General features: G+C 43.0%; 1 protein-coding gene across 1 annotated transcript in view; it reads right to left on the bottom strand.

Annotated features, from left to right (window-relative positions):
• Positions 1–1091: 1091 nt before the first annotated feature.
• Positions 1092–12751, bottom strand: part of LOC124286685 (fibropellin-1-like) — a 76403-nt gene continuing 64743 nt past the window's right edge. The window contains exons 9-11 of the mRNA XM_046723093.1: positions 10043–10177; positions 5064–5274; positions 1092–1674 (exon numbers count right to left, since the gene is read on the bottom strand). Of these exons, the coding sequence (XP_046579049.1) occupies positions 1521–1674; positions 5064–5274; positions 10043–10177 (500 nt within the window). The 3' untranslated portion in view covers positions 1092–1520. The remainder of the gene's footprint in view (positions 1675–5063; positions 5275–10042; positions 10178–12751) is intronic.

Raw genomic sequence — 12751 nt, 5'->3', positions numbered from 1 at the left:
CGTTCATCGCTAAATCGTGTTTACTTGCAATGGCGCCCTTATCATGCGTTGAAATTGACATGACACACAATAACGCTATCAACTAGTCACACAACATCATTAATGAAGCCTAAAATTTAGCTGGCAAATGCTGCTATTGTCGGAATCGTCTGTATATTCAAGGGAGGTAAGTCTCATTGTATAAAGTGTAGGTCGCTTGTATAAAGAATGAGGTCTCTTTACGTTTGGCTCTTAAGAGTTGTCGCCCTTATCCAAAGTCACGCGTGTGCTTTATCATTATAAAGGAGGGCAAAAACGTGTTTGTGCGTTTATAGATTTACCGTGGTGGTGAGTGAGACTGAGCTAACAACACACGTGGGCGATGTTAATGTCACAGCTTGTACGGAAGACAATTACATAATAAAACTTTGAATCTCATTGTTATCGTGTTGTGGTTCACTACCCTCAGAATAGAAATGCATCAAGCTCCTCCACACTTATAATGCTGTAAACACTGAGCCCTAATATTTCGCGTGATATATGAGCAAAATCAATATATGGAATATTTACACAAACATGGAATAAATAGGAATGAAAAATATAAGCATACAATGGCAAGGTATAACGATATTGCACGTGTGTTAATAACAGCCGACAACAGGGGCTGCGGAGGAGAGGTACATGCAGCAGCCGCAGCAGCAGCAGCACTCGTCCCAGCTCCCCCATCCTCCTGACCCTTCCCCCTGACCCATCCCCTTGGAGGCCAGTCTCACCGTGGGCAAAACTAGGATCTTCTGTATCTTGAGTGAAGAATACACTTGAGAATACAAACAGGAATAAATATGTACAACGGGTTGTAGGGTGACCACCTCTTCTCCCAACAGATCAACTAACAAACTCTGGCACTTTTAGCACAACAAGTGTGTCTGATGGTTGGTAGACGCAATCAGGTCCCTACTGGAGCCAACCGGATCCAACATGACTGTAAGATAACAGGCTTTGTCTCCTGGTCCTGGAGAAAACAAGTCCAGCTGGGACTACATAAAGTCAAATTAGATATAGAATCTCGTGATTCCTTACTACCAACCAGCCAAAAGAATGTCTTTGTAGGATTTTGTGAAATGAATGTTTTAATTATTCAAATTATTGAATTATTCACACGTGACAGCGTGTGCACGAGTTATTGTTTAGTACAATCTGCAAACCGGACAATCTCACCTAGGACATCGCCTTGGACAATACAGGAAGAACATCTGTTGTTATTGCGACAAGCTAGATGGAATTATGCTTGACATTCATCAGACAAACATGTGTACAACACCCTACATTATACACACCAAACCTTTCAGTGTTGAGAATTATTATATGAATAAAATCTGATGATAACATAAACTCAAATCTGTGAACGAAAAATAACATCTCATTTAAGTTAATATTTCATGTCAATCAACATCGTTTTAACAATTTTCCCCTAAATCCCAGAAAAAATAGTCCCTTTTGTCACAGGAAAATTTGGTCAGAACACCCATGATGAGAACTCCTCAGATCTTCATGTGTTTGAGTGAGTCCTTGTGAAGCGGTGACTGGAGCTGGCTGTTGTCGTAGCTGAGGCTGGTGGCCTCCCAGATGGCGTCGATGGAGAGGCGGGGACATGCGACGCTGCTGACATCCACGGTGGACTCGCCAGGTTCCATGCTGCCGAAGAAACAAGGTTACAAACTTTTGATTGGTCAATGTACATTGGTCATTTAACTTAGGGAACTGTGTGAGAACTGGCAACTTGACGTCAACGTCAGGATGAATTTATTGCCAGAACGACGTGTCAGTAACTGGTGTAGGTAGGCTAGTGACACACATTTCAGCTTTATATCTTCATGTTGATGTCGAGGAAGAGGATTAAAATAACATACATACATGTATATGAAATATAGTGGTGTATATATACTAGTATAGACATTTTTTGTAGAAGCTGCACCAGGTTTCAAAACACAAATATCTGCTGCATTTTTTCAATGTAATACTCACGTCTACATCACACACCGATGTGAGCTACACTCTCACGATATCACACACCAATCTGAGCTAAGCTCTCACTATATCACACACCGATCTGAGCTACACTCTCACTATATCATACACCGATCTGATCTACCCTCTCGCGTTTATATCACACAACGATCTAAGCTACACTCTCACGTCTATATCACACACCGATCGGAGCTACACTCTCTACTGGCCGTACCTGTTGCCGTAACATTATATATAAGGAAAGCAATGAGTTATAAGAGCCATTAGCAAAGCTGAAAATATGACATTTAAGCCAGGGTAATACTCTCATCATATCACGGCTTTATTTAAAAAATAATCAATGCTTAAGACACGGTGAAGCAGCAATGAAAGAGTAAACCGTGTGGGTTTTTGAGGCTGTATTGTGTTCATCACCACAGATGACAAGTTCACTGATCATGTTGACAAGTTCACTTAGTTTATACGTGGTTGTCGAAGTAGTTCCTGCAAGATCACCCCGTGTACGTAGCTGTCAGTGTGCTTCCTGCAAGATCACCCCATGAACGTAGCTGTTTGTGTGCTTCCTGCAAGATCACCCCGTGTACGTATCTGTCAGTGTGCTTCCTGCAAGATCACCCCGTGTACATAGCTGTCAGTGTGCTTCATGCAAGATCTACCCCGTGTACATAGCTGTCAGTGTGCTTCCTGCAAGATCACCCCGTGTACATAGCTGTCAGTGTGCTTCCTGCAAGATCACCCCATGAACGTAGCTGTTTGTGTGTTTCCTGCAAGATCACCCCGTGTACGTAGCTGTCAGTGTGTGCTTCATGCAAGATCTACCCCGTGTACATAGCTGTCAGTGTGCTTCCTGCAAGATCACCCCGTGTACATAGCTGTCAGTGTGCTTCCTGCAAGATCACCCTGTGTACATAGCTGTCAGTGAGCTTCCTGCAAGATCACCCGTGTACGTAGCTGTCAGTGTGCTTCCTGCAAGATCACCCCGTGTATTGCTGTCAGTGTGCTTCCTGCAAGATCACCCCATGTACGTAGCTGTCAGTGTGCTTCCTGCAAGATCACCCCATGTACGTAGCTGTCCTGCAAGATCACCCCATGTACGTAGCTGTCAGTGTGTGCTTCCTGCAAGATCACCCCATGTACGTAGCTGTTTGTGTGCTTCCTGCAAGATCACCCCATGTACGTAGCTGTCAGTGTGCTTCCTGCAAGATCACCCCATGTACGTAGCTGTCAGTGTGCTTCCTGCAAGATCACCCCGTGTACGTAGCTGTCAGTGTGCTTCCTGCAAGATCACCCCGTGTACGTAGCTGTCAGTGTGCTTCCTGCAAGATCACCCCGTGTACGTAGCTGTCAGTGTGCTTCCTGCAAGATCACCCCATGTACGTAGCTGTCAGTGTGCTTCCTGCAAGATCACCCCATGTACGTAGCTGTTTGTGTGCTTCCTGCAAGATCACCCCATGTACGTAGCTGTCAGTGTGCTTCCTGCAAGATCACCCCACCCTGTGTACGTAGCTGCTGTCAGATCACCCTGTGTACGTAGCTGCTTCCTGCAAGATCACCCTGTGTACGTAGCTGTCAGTGTGTGTGCTTCCTGCAAGATCACCCTGTGTACGTAGCTGTCAGTGTGCTTCCTGCAAGATCACCCCATGTACGTAGCTGTCAGTGTGCTTCCTGCAAGATCACCCCGTGTACATAGCTGTCAGTGTGCTTCCTGCAAGATCACCCTGTGTACGTAGCTGTCAGTGTGCTTCCTGCAAGATCACCCCATGTACGTATCTGTCAGTGTGCTTCCTGCAAGATCACCCTGTGTACGTAGCTGTCAGTGTGCTTCCTGCAAGATCACCCCATGTACGTAGCTGTCAGTGTGCTTCCTGCAAGATCACCCCGTGTACATAGCTGTCAGTGTGCTTCCTGCAAGATCACCCCGTGTACGTAGCTGTCAGTGTGCTTCCTGCAAGATCACCCCATGTACGTAGCTGTCAGTGTGCTTCCTGCAAGATCACCCCATGTACGTAGCTGTCAGTGTGCTTCTTGCAAGATCACCCCATGTACGTAGCTGTCAGTGTGCTTCTTGCAAGATCACCCCGTGTACGTAGCTGTCAGTGTGCTTCCTGCAAGATGACCCCGTGTAAGATATTTATTCTACGTTTGTGGGAGTCATCTCATCATTAATGCTGACAGTATTCATTGTAAAGAATATTGGGGGCTGATAGTTTATTTTTAATTGTCTTCGATACACTAGTTAAATTGAAATTTTCACGTTCACGTTCAACTTCCGCAACAAAACAGTAGAAAGATAATTGACTTGGGCTGCAACGATGCATGGAACTATCGATGGATTGGAATTCTTGAGTCTCCGAGAGACTATCGCTGTCGCAGTTAGGGTGACTCCTTGAATTGTCTCATTTGAATTCATTTCCCAAATTAATGTATAGTTTCTACAAGTAAAAACAAGTTGAAGTAGTTTCAGTCTCTTTCTATAACTGTCAAGAAACTTAAAACCCAGATCAAGTATACAGTTAAAACATAAACTCAATGAACCTGCAAATCTGCACCCAAGCAATAAAAAGCACAAAATAACATTAACATTTAAAAATATATATCAATTACTTAACTATCACTACACACATACTATCGATGCATCGATTTTTTCGTTTCTACCATCGATTAATTACTATCGGAGACTCAACAATAGTTGATAGTTCGATGCATCGTTACAACCCTGATCGCAATAGTATGTTGCAATAGACTATCGCAATGTTTGTTTCCCCTTCAACAGTCAACCCTATAATTGTCGGAGCAGCGAATTTAATTGTTGTGTTTTAACCCCGCACTCGACAATATCCCAGCTAAATGAAGGCGGTGATCGCTCCTGGACCTGTGACTGACAACATGTACACGATATTGGTCGACATGCATGAACCACGCCATCAGGTCTGGCCGCCCGGCCCATTGGTCGCCTTTTACGCCAAGCACTGGTAGCTGGGGGGCCACGATTCTTGCCGCGGCTGCTATTTAAGAAGGTTATGTGTATCCGTAATGCTTGATTGATGCTATCTTACTCTTTGTGTCGTCTGTACTTCAAGCGTTTGAAATTGAATTTCTTGTAACTCTCGTGCATCCGGCAGTAGCAGCCCGTCAGCACGACTACGACGATCAAGATGGCGCCGGACAGAGTTCCGGCCACGATGTACAAGTTCCGGACGTGGTAGGAATGCTGGGAGTCCGAGACACCACGTGGTTTGCCCTCCAGGAACGGAGCGAACATGTCCACTGAAACATGGGAAGCGTATACGATGGAAGAGCAAGCCCGTGAATATTATTTTACCTTTACAAACAGTAATGTTAATTTGTATAAATGTACACATTGTATTAGTATACGAGCATGTTACCATCAAGACGTTAGTGTATCACGTGACCTGCAGAAACCCCGCTCAGTTGATAAGCGACTGTCACAGAGTCTGCTGTGATTGGGCACTTTCAAAGATTTAGAACAGCAACCTAGTGAATAGACTAACATGTTCAATAATCGATGACGATGTGAACAGATACACGTCCATCAATGTGGCCTAAGAACACCGCTACCTTAAAGTCTCTCAGTATCATCTGAGGCAAGATATACATTATACAGCCACGATTTCTGGTCCCTTGCAAACTGGCTAAATACATACACCACAAGCACATCCCCATCAAGCATATCACTGAAGTATTCCCCAGGTAAGCATGCTCGTCAGTGAGTTTAATGTCAGTCCTACTGATAGGTCGCATGGTATATTGCCCTGTCGCCATATATAGTGACGCCTGTGGACAACGTTGATGTCGACGTCAGCGTTGCATGGAGATAACAATGGCACAATTGTGTGCATCAGCAGAAAGCCCACGGTCATGAAATTGAGACGAATGATCTTTAAAAGTATTCTGTTGGGTTTTTTCTATACGAAAGCCACGCCGTATGATGAATGTAGTCTTAAGACCAGTTAGGAAATAATCATTGTGAAGGAGGAGAGTTGTGTTTTACCTTTGATGTCGCCGCCTCCATCCGTCACAGTATTAATACTCTCTCGGTGTCATGTATAGTGTGTACTGGTAGCCAGTGTATCCTTTCGTTAGTCAAAGGGTACGCAGTATATCATTCTTTACAGTGTTAGTGCAAAAGGGTCATCTAGCTAGTATATCATTCATGTACAGTGTCATCTAGCTAGTATATCATTCATGTACAGCGTCATCTAGCTAGTATATCATTCATGTACAGTGTCATCTAGCTAGTATATCATTCATGTACAGCGTCATGTAGCTAGTATATCATTCATGTACAGATATATCTAGCTAGTATATCATTCATGTACAGTGTCATCTAGCTAGTATATATATCATTCATGTACAGCGTCATCTAGCTAGTATATCATTCATGTACAGTGTCATCTAGCTAGTATATCATTCATGTACAGTGTCATCTAGCTAGTATATCATTCATGTACAGCGTCATCTAGCTAGTATATCATTCATGTACAGTGTCATCTAGCTAGTATATCATTCATGTACAGTGTCATCTAGCTAGTATATCATTCATGTACAGCGTCATCTAGCTAGTATATCATTCATGTACGTCAGCGTCATCTAGCTAGTATATCATTCATGTACAGCGTCATCTAGCTAGTATATCATTCATGTACAGTGTCATCTAGCTAGTATATCATTCATGTACAGCGTCATGTAGCTAGTATATCATTCATGTACAGTGTCATCTAGCTAGTATATCATTCATGTACAGCGTCATCTAGCTAGTATATCATTCATGTACAGTTATATCATTCATGTACAGCGTCATCTAGCTAGTATATCATTCATGTACAGTGTCATCTAGCTAGTATATCATTCATGTACAGCGTCATCTAGCTAGTATATCATTCATGTACAGCGTCATGTAGCTAGTATATCATTCATGTACAGTATATCATTCATGTACAGTAGTCATGGCTAGCTAGTATATCATTCATGTACAGCGTCATCTAGCTAGTATATCATTCATGTAGCTAGTATATCATTCATGTCAGTGTCATCTAGCTAGTATATCATTCATGTACAGTATATCGTCATGTAGCTAGTATATATCATTCATGTACAGCGTCATCTAGCTAGTATATCATTCATGTACAGCGTCAGTCTTCAGCTAGTATATCATTCATGTACAGTGTCATATAGCTAGTCATTCATGTACAGTGTCATGTAGCTAGTATATCATTCATGTACAGTGTCATGTAGCTAGTATATCATTCATGTACAGCGTCATGTAGCTAGTATATCATTCATGTACAGTGTCATCTAGCTAGTATATCATTCATGTACAGCGTCATCTAGCTAGTATATCATTCATGTACAGTGTCATGTAGCTAGTATATCATTCATGTACAGCGTCATGTAGCTAGTATATCATTCATGTACAGTGTCATGTAGCTAGTATATCATTCATGTACAGCGTCATCTAGCTAGTATATCATTCATGTACAGTGTCATCTAGCTAGTATATCATTCATGTACAGTGTCATGTAGCTAGTATATCATTCATGTACAGCTCATCTAGCTAGTATATCATTCATGTACAGTGTCATGTAGCTAGTATATCATTCATGTACAGCGTCATCTAGCTAGTATATCATTCATGTCATCAGCGTCATGTAGCTAGTATATCATTCATGTACAGTGTCATGTAGCTAGTATATCATTCATGTATATCATTCATGTACAGCGTCATGTAGCTAGTATATCATTCATGTACAGCGTCATCTAGCTAGTATATCATTCATGTACAGTGTCATCTAGCTAGTATATCATTCATGTACAGTGTCATAGTTATATCATTCATGTACAGCGTCATGTATAGCTATATCATTCATGTACAGCGTACAGCTAGTCATTTCATGTACAGCGTCATGTAGCTAGTATATCATTCATGTACAGTGTCATCAGCGTATGTACAGTGTCATCTGGCTATATATCAGCATGTACAGCGTCAGTGTCAGCTAGTATATCATTCATGTACAGTGTCATGTAGCTAGTATATCATTCATGTACAGTAGTTATATCATTCATGTACAGTGTCATGTATGTCATGTAGCTTCTCCCTGTCATCTAGTTTAGTATACACTTGTCATGTACAGTGTCATCTAGCTAGTATATCATTCATGTACAGTGTCATCACGTGTCTCCCTGTGGAGCTCATCATGTACAGTTTAGTCATCAGTGTCATCTAGCTAGTATATGCTTTAAACATATCTATTTTCAAAGAAAGGAACCGGATTGGTAAACAAGCATAAGCTTATATGAATACCGCTCCGTACAGCTAGTATATCATCCCTGTAGAGCTACCATTAAGTGCTACCTTCGTATAGCATCATCCTTTTGGTATAATATCTTGGTCCACAGCATCTTGTAGCCCGTATGATATATACTCTACATCCCTAGCTTCAGATACCAAGTATATATATTCCAGTATATCCTTAATGTATAGCACGATCCAGGCTGTATATCCATGTGTAACGCTGTCTGCATGATATATACATCACATACAGGGCTCTCTCAGTAACAGCTCTGTTTGTTTAACTGATGACTGTATAAAATGTATAAATACTTTAGTGTTATATTTTTCCTGCATAACGTTGACTGACGCGGGAACGAAGGTAAAGCTGTATAATATAGATTGATGTTTGAAGTCAGTTATTGCCGAGCGTCAGTGGAGCCAGGGTCAGCTTGATGTGTCGCGAGGTGGGACAGGACTAATTGGTAGCCCGCTGAATTCATAGGCAGGACTGCAATGTGCACAAAATGCTGAACTCGGTAGTTTTGCGCATGACTTTGTTACAAGCGTATGTTCATGGGAGTTGTCGATAGAAAGCCTAAAATATGTATGATGTTTTGGTCACAGACTCGCTAAAACGTAGATTTTTATCACAGTTCAAAAAGAAAACCTTTCTTGACTCATGTGAGGAATGCTCATGTTTTCGTCATCACAGAGGTCAAACGTTCTCCGAGGAAGACAAACATCCTGGTTGTCAGCCATTTGAGCACGTCCAATACGTCTGATACCGCGACTGTCATCTGCATGGAGGCAGTTAGGACAATTATCCAACCTCACCTTTCTCAGTTGCGTCCCAACATCGTTAGGTTACCGACAACCTTCACGAGACCGTTATGTAATACCGCGCACCTGACTTTCGAGAGCCGCACTGTCTCCATCAGAATCAGATTTGTGGCACCGTGAATCGTTCCACAACATGGTGGTGAGGCAGCTGTTAGGGACACTCTTCACCTTCACACCGGGAGGGGGACAAACTGGGATTTACGAGTGTCACCAGACCACTGACAATAGCAAGCTCAAATCGTCCCGTAATGTGAGTCTCTGCGCATATGCTTTTCTGTGGGACATGGAATTGAAGTTTAGTGATATAGCACCAGGCCGTGTGATTAGGTGCTCGAATTCAGTTGACAGCTGCTGATGTAAAAAATAATTTCCGACGGGTAAAACTCGACGTCCTACCTCTACAGTGAAGCATAGGCGGATCCAGAGGTGGGGTGCATTGAAACTCTCGTGAAAATGAGCTGTCCACACACGCACGCACACACACACGTGCACACCCTTTTGCAAATAGCTGCATCTGCCCCTGGTGAAGTAACATTTTCACCGCATCCTCAATTTCCCACCCAAACCGTGGACTCATTAAATCATATCATGTTAATCTTAAGCGAATAACTGCCTGGAGACATTTCGCTAAGAATGATTATGTCGGAGACATTTGAAAACCTTTGAACATCAGGTTAACAAAGAGGGCAAGATTGGCGGAGGCCGTTTTAATCTGTATTTATTGATTTATATAAATGCATATTCTGAGTCGGCTAAGTACATGGTGAATTAGTTTCATCAGATTTCAACAAATAAATTCTTTAATGTCTAGTCGTGACGTCACAAAGCCGGAGACCCCAAAGCACGTATTTAGATAGGAAATCTAAATGTCAGTACGGTGTATACTGCCATTGTTCTACTTACGTGTGTATTGGCAGTTTGGACCGGCATGCATTTCGTGGCACAGGCACTGATATCCGTTCACGTGATCACGACAAGTCCCGCCATTCAGACAGGGGTTGGAGGCGCACTCGTTGACGTTCACTTCGCAGTGGTGACCTGCACGACATCGTAACTCATTATAACAGCGTTTAAACATGCATGCACTTACAACGATATGTCTCTGTGTCTATATTTCTCTCTCTTTCCCCGTGAAGATCCGGGGTAGAATAAGTCTTCAGCAACCCATGCTTGCCACAAAAGGCGACTATCCTTGTCGTAAGAGGCGACTAACGGGATCAGGTGGTCAGGCTCGCTGACTAAACTAAACTCACACACTCGCTTTCCCTGAGCAATGGAAGTATGGAAGTGACGTAAAGTTACGGCGTAGAGAGAGAGAGAGAGAGGGACGGGCTTCACTCTCCGTGACTATGCTAACAGTGGAGGACGGTTCTTCATCTTCAACATTGTTGTTGATGTTTTATATGAAGCAAGTAACGGAAACGCTGCCGCTTAAAGCATCACATGAGTCTGTTGAAGATGTTGGAGAAGCACTTCCCAGAATGCAATATCCTGTGTCCGTCCGTTTAAACAATATTGCCGGTGTTACTGAGACGGAGTAGTGAGTTATGAAGCGTTGCGGGAGGTCGACTACTTCTTATATTTCAATATAATGCCGGTTTAGTGCAGTAATGTCCGCTGATGAGAAGGCTTCAAGATAAAGTGTAATCCTCAGCGTGTCCACCAACAAGTAGTCACGACCATTACACCCACTGACTTCTACTAGCGTCCTGACAACTGGTTTTATGTGTCCCTTTATAACTGTCGCCAGATCGTCGTCAGTCGACTGGCTGTGATTCCCGTCACCGAGTCGGTTGCTAACTGAAGCTACAGGCCTCTTATACTGGATCGTATTTCATATATCGCGATATGTGAAGTATGTTTGCCGCCATTAGCCTGAAGGGTCACGTGTGCTTTTCATGGAATATTTAACATCTCTCCCGGAATTGAACATGGTTCCCGGATATGCCAGACTAACAAAACACAATATAACATTTCTTGTAAACAACGTACAGGGTCAGATTGCTGCCAGTCATTAGGTGAAACTGTCACCATAAACGATGCAAAGTATTTTTAAAACGTATTGATAAAAGTCAGCCATGACTGCTAGTGGCCATAATGAAATACACAACACACCTGCTCCTCCGAAAGCACTTGTTCCATGAAGCTTATGCTGTATATGCTTGCTTCCATCAACGGTGACACTCCACTTTGTTAAAGAGTTTCCACGAGGTAGGCACAGCGACCACACCCAGAAACAGATTTACGCCCATTACCCAGCATCCACACAATTAGGGCTCCGTCTCGTTTGGCAATATATTGAACTTTGACCTTGACATTTGTACGTCGACCAAACTATACGTTGATAGTTCTTATGGGCGTTGCTGAATCATTTGGGCGCGAAACGTAATGAAAGTTGTTATATGTTTTGGTTATCTATTCAGAACGTAACGTATGCGGCATACAACAAGAACACTCACTTCTGGTCTTGTGATTTGCCACGAGAGGTAGCTGAAACATTCCCAGTCTAACTCAGAAGTAACACTTTTGCTTTCTTAGTAGTCTTCTTGTGTTAAATTGGCAACTGTGTTATCGCTAAGTTGCTTCATCTGAAGGAACTCGAACAACCATCCACATGAACATGAAATTCAGGGGGTGATGCTTCTGCATGATGATGCCATCCCAGTCACAAAACGCTGACAATATACACACTCTCTTTGTCGGCCCAATCCTCGGCGTCGTATTTAAAATAAACATGTGCAAGTCTACATTTTCCGCCAATGAACGAATTCCTTCCAAACTTCAACATTTTCTTGAAACATCATCCGATTCAGAGGAAGAGAGCACAACTGTCGCCTCTACTTAACAATACACCGCCGTATGACTGGAATATTGCTGAGTGCAGATTCAACAACAAACACATCTTCCCAACACTGATCGCTTTCTCTTGGTGTTCATACAGTTAACAGACAGTTTGTTCCGGCACGTGGTGCTGCGTGAACACTGATCACATCAAGGTCAAGGCCGCCGACTTCACAACGGTTACATCTGACACTGAATGATGTTTACAAGTATTTGTTCACATGTATTTGCCCGTTGAATATCTTTCATTTATTGTTGAATCAGTTTATGCCATTACTTGGAGTTGACGTAAAATCGCTGGGTGTTCAGCAGTTCCAGACTGTAATCACGTGATTCAAGTCTGTAAGTCATGATCCTCTGAACATTATTGACTGTAGATTCATTAATTAACGGTTCCCAGTGTAAAGGGATAATACGTGGTGGAAGAGGTGGAGGGATGGGTTGGGGATATATACGTGGTGGAAGAGGTGGAGGGATGGGTTGGGGATATATACGTGGTGGAAGAGGTGGAGGGATGGGTTGGGGATATATACGTGGTGGAAGAGGTGGAGGGATGTGTGTGTGTGGAAGGGTGGAGGGCTATATACGTGGTGGAAGAGGTGGAGGGATGGGTTGGGGATAATGGAAGTGGTGGAAGAGGTGGGGATATACGTGGTGGAAGAGGTGGGGATATATACGTGGTGGAAGAGGTGGAGGGATGGGTTGGGGATATATACGTGGTGGAAGAGGTGGAGGGATGGGTTGGGGATATATACGTGGTGGAAGAGGTGG

This window comes from Haliotis rubra, unplaced genomic scaffold (assembly GCF_003918875.1).
Source record: "Haliotis rubra isolate DU_JTF1 unplaced genomic scaffold, ASM391887v1 Scf39, whole genome shotgun sequence".
NCBI classification, from domain to species: Eukaryota; Metazoa; Mollusca; class Gastropoda; order Lepetellida; family Haliotidae; genus Haliotis; species Haliotis rubra.
This window is presented reverse-complemented; position numbering and strand designations above follow the sequence as displayed.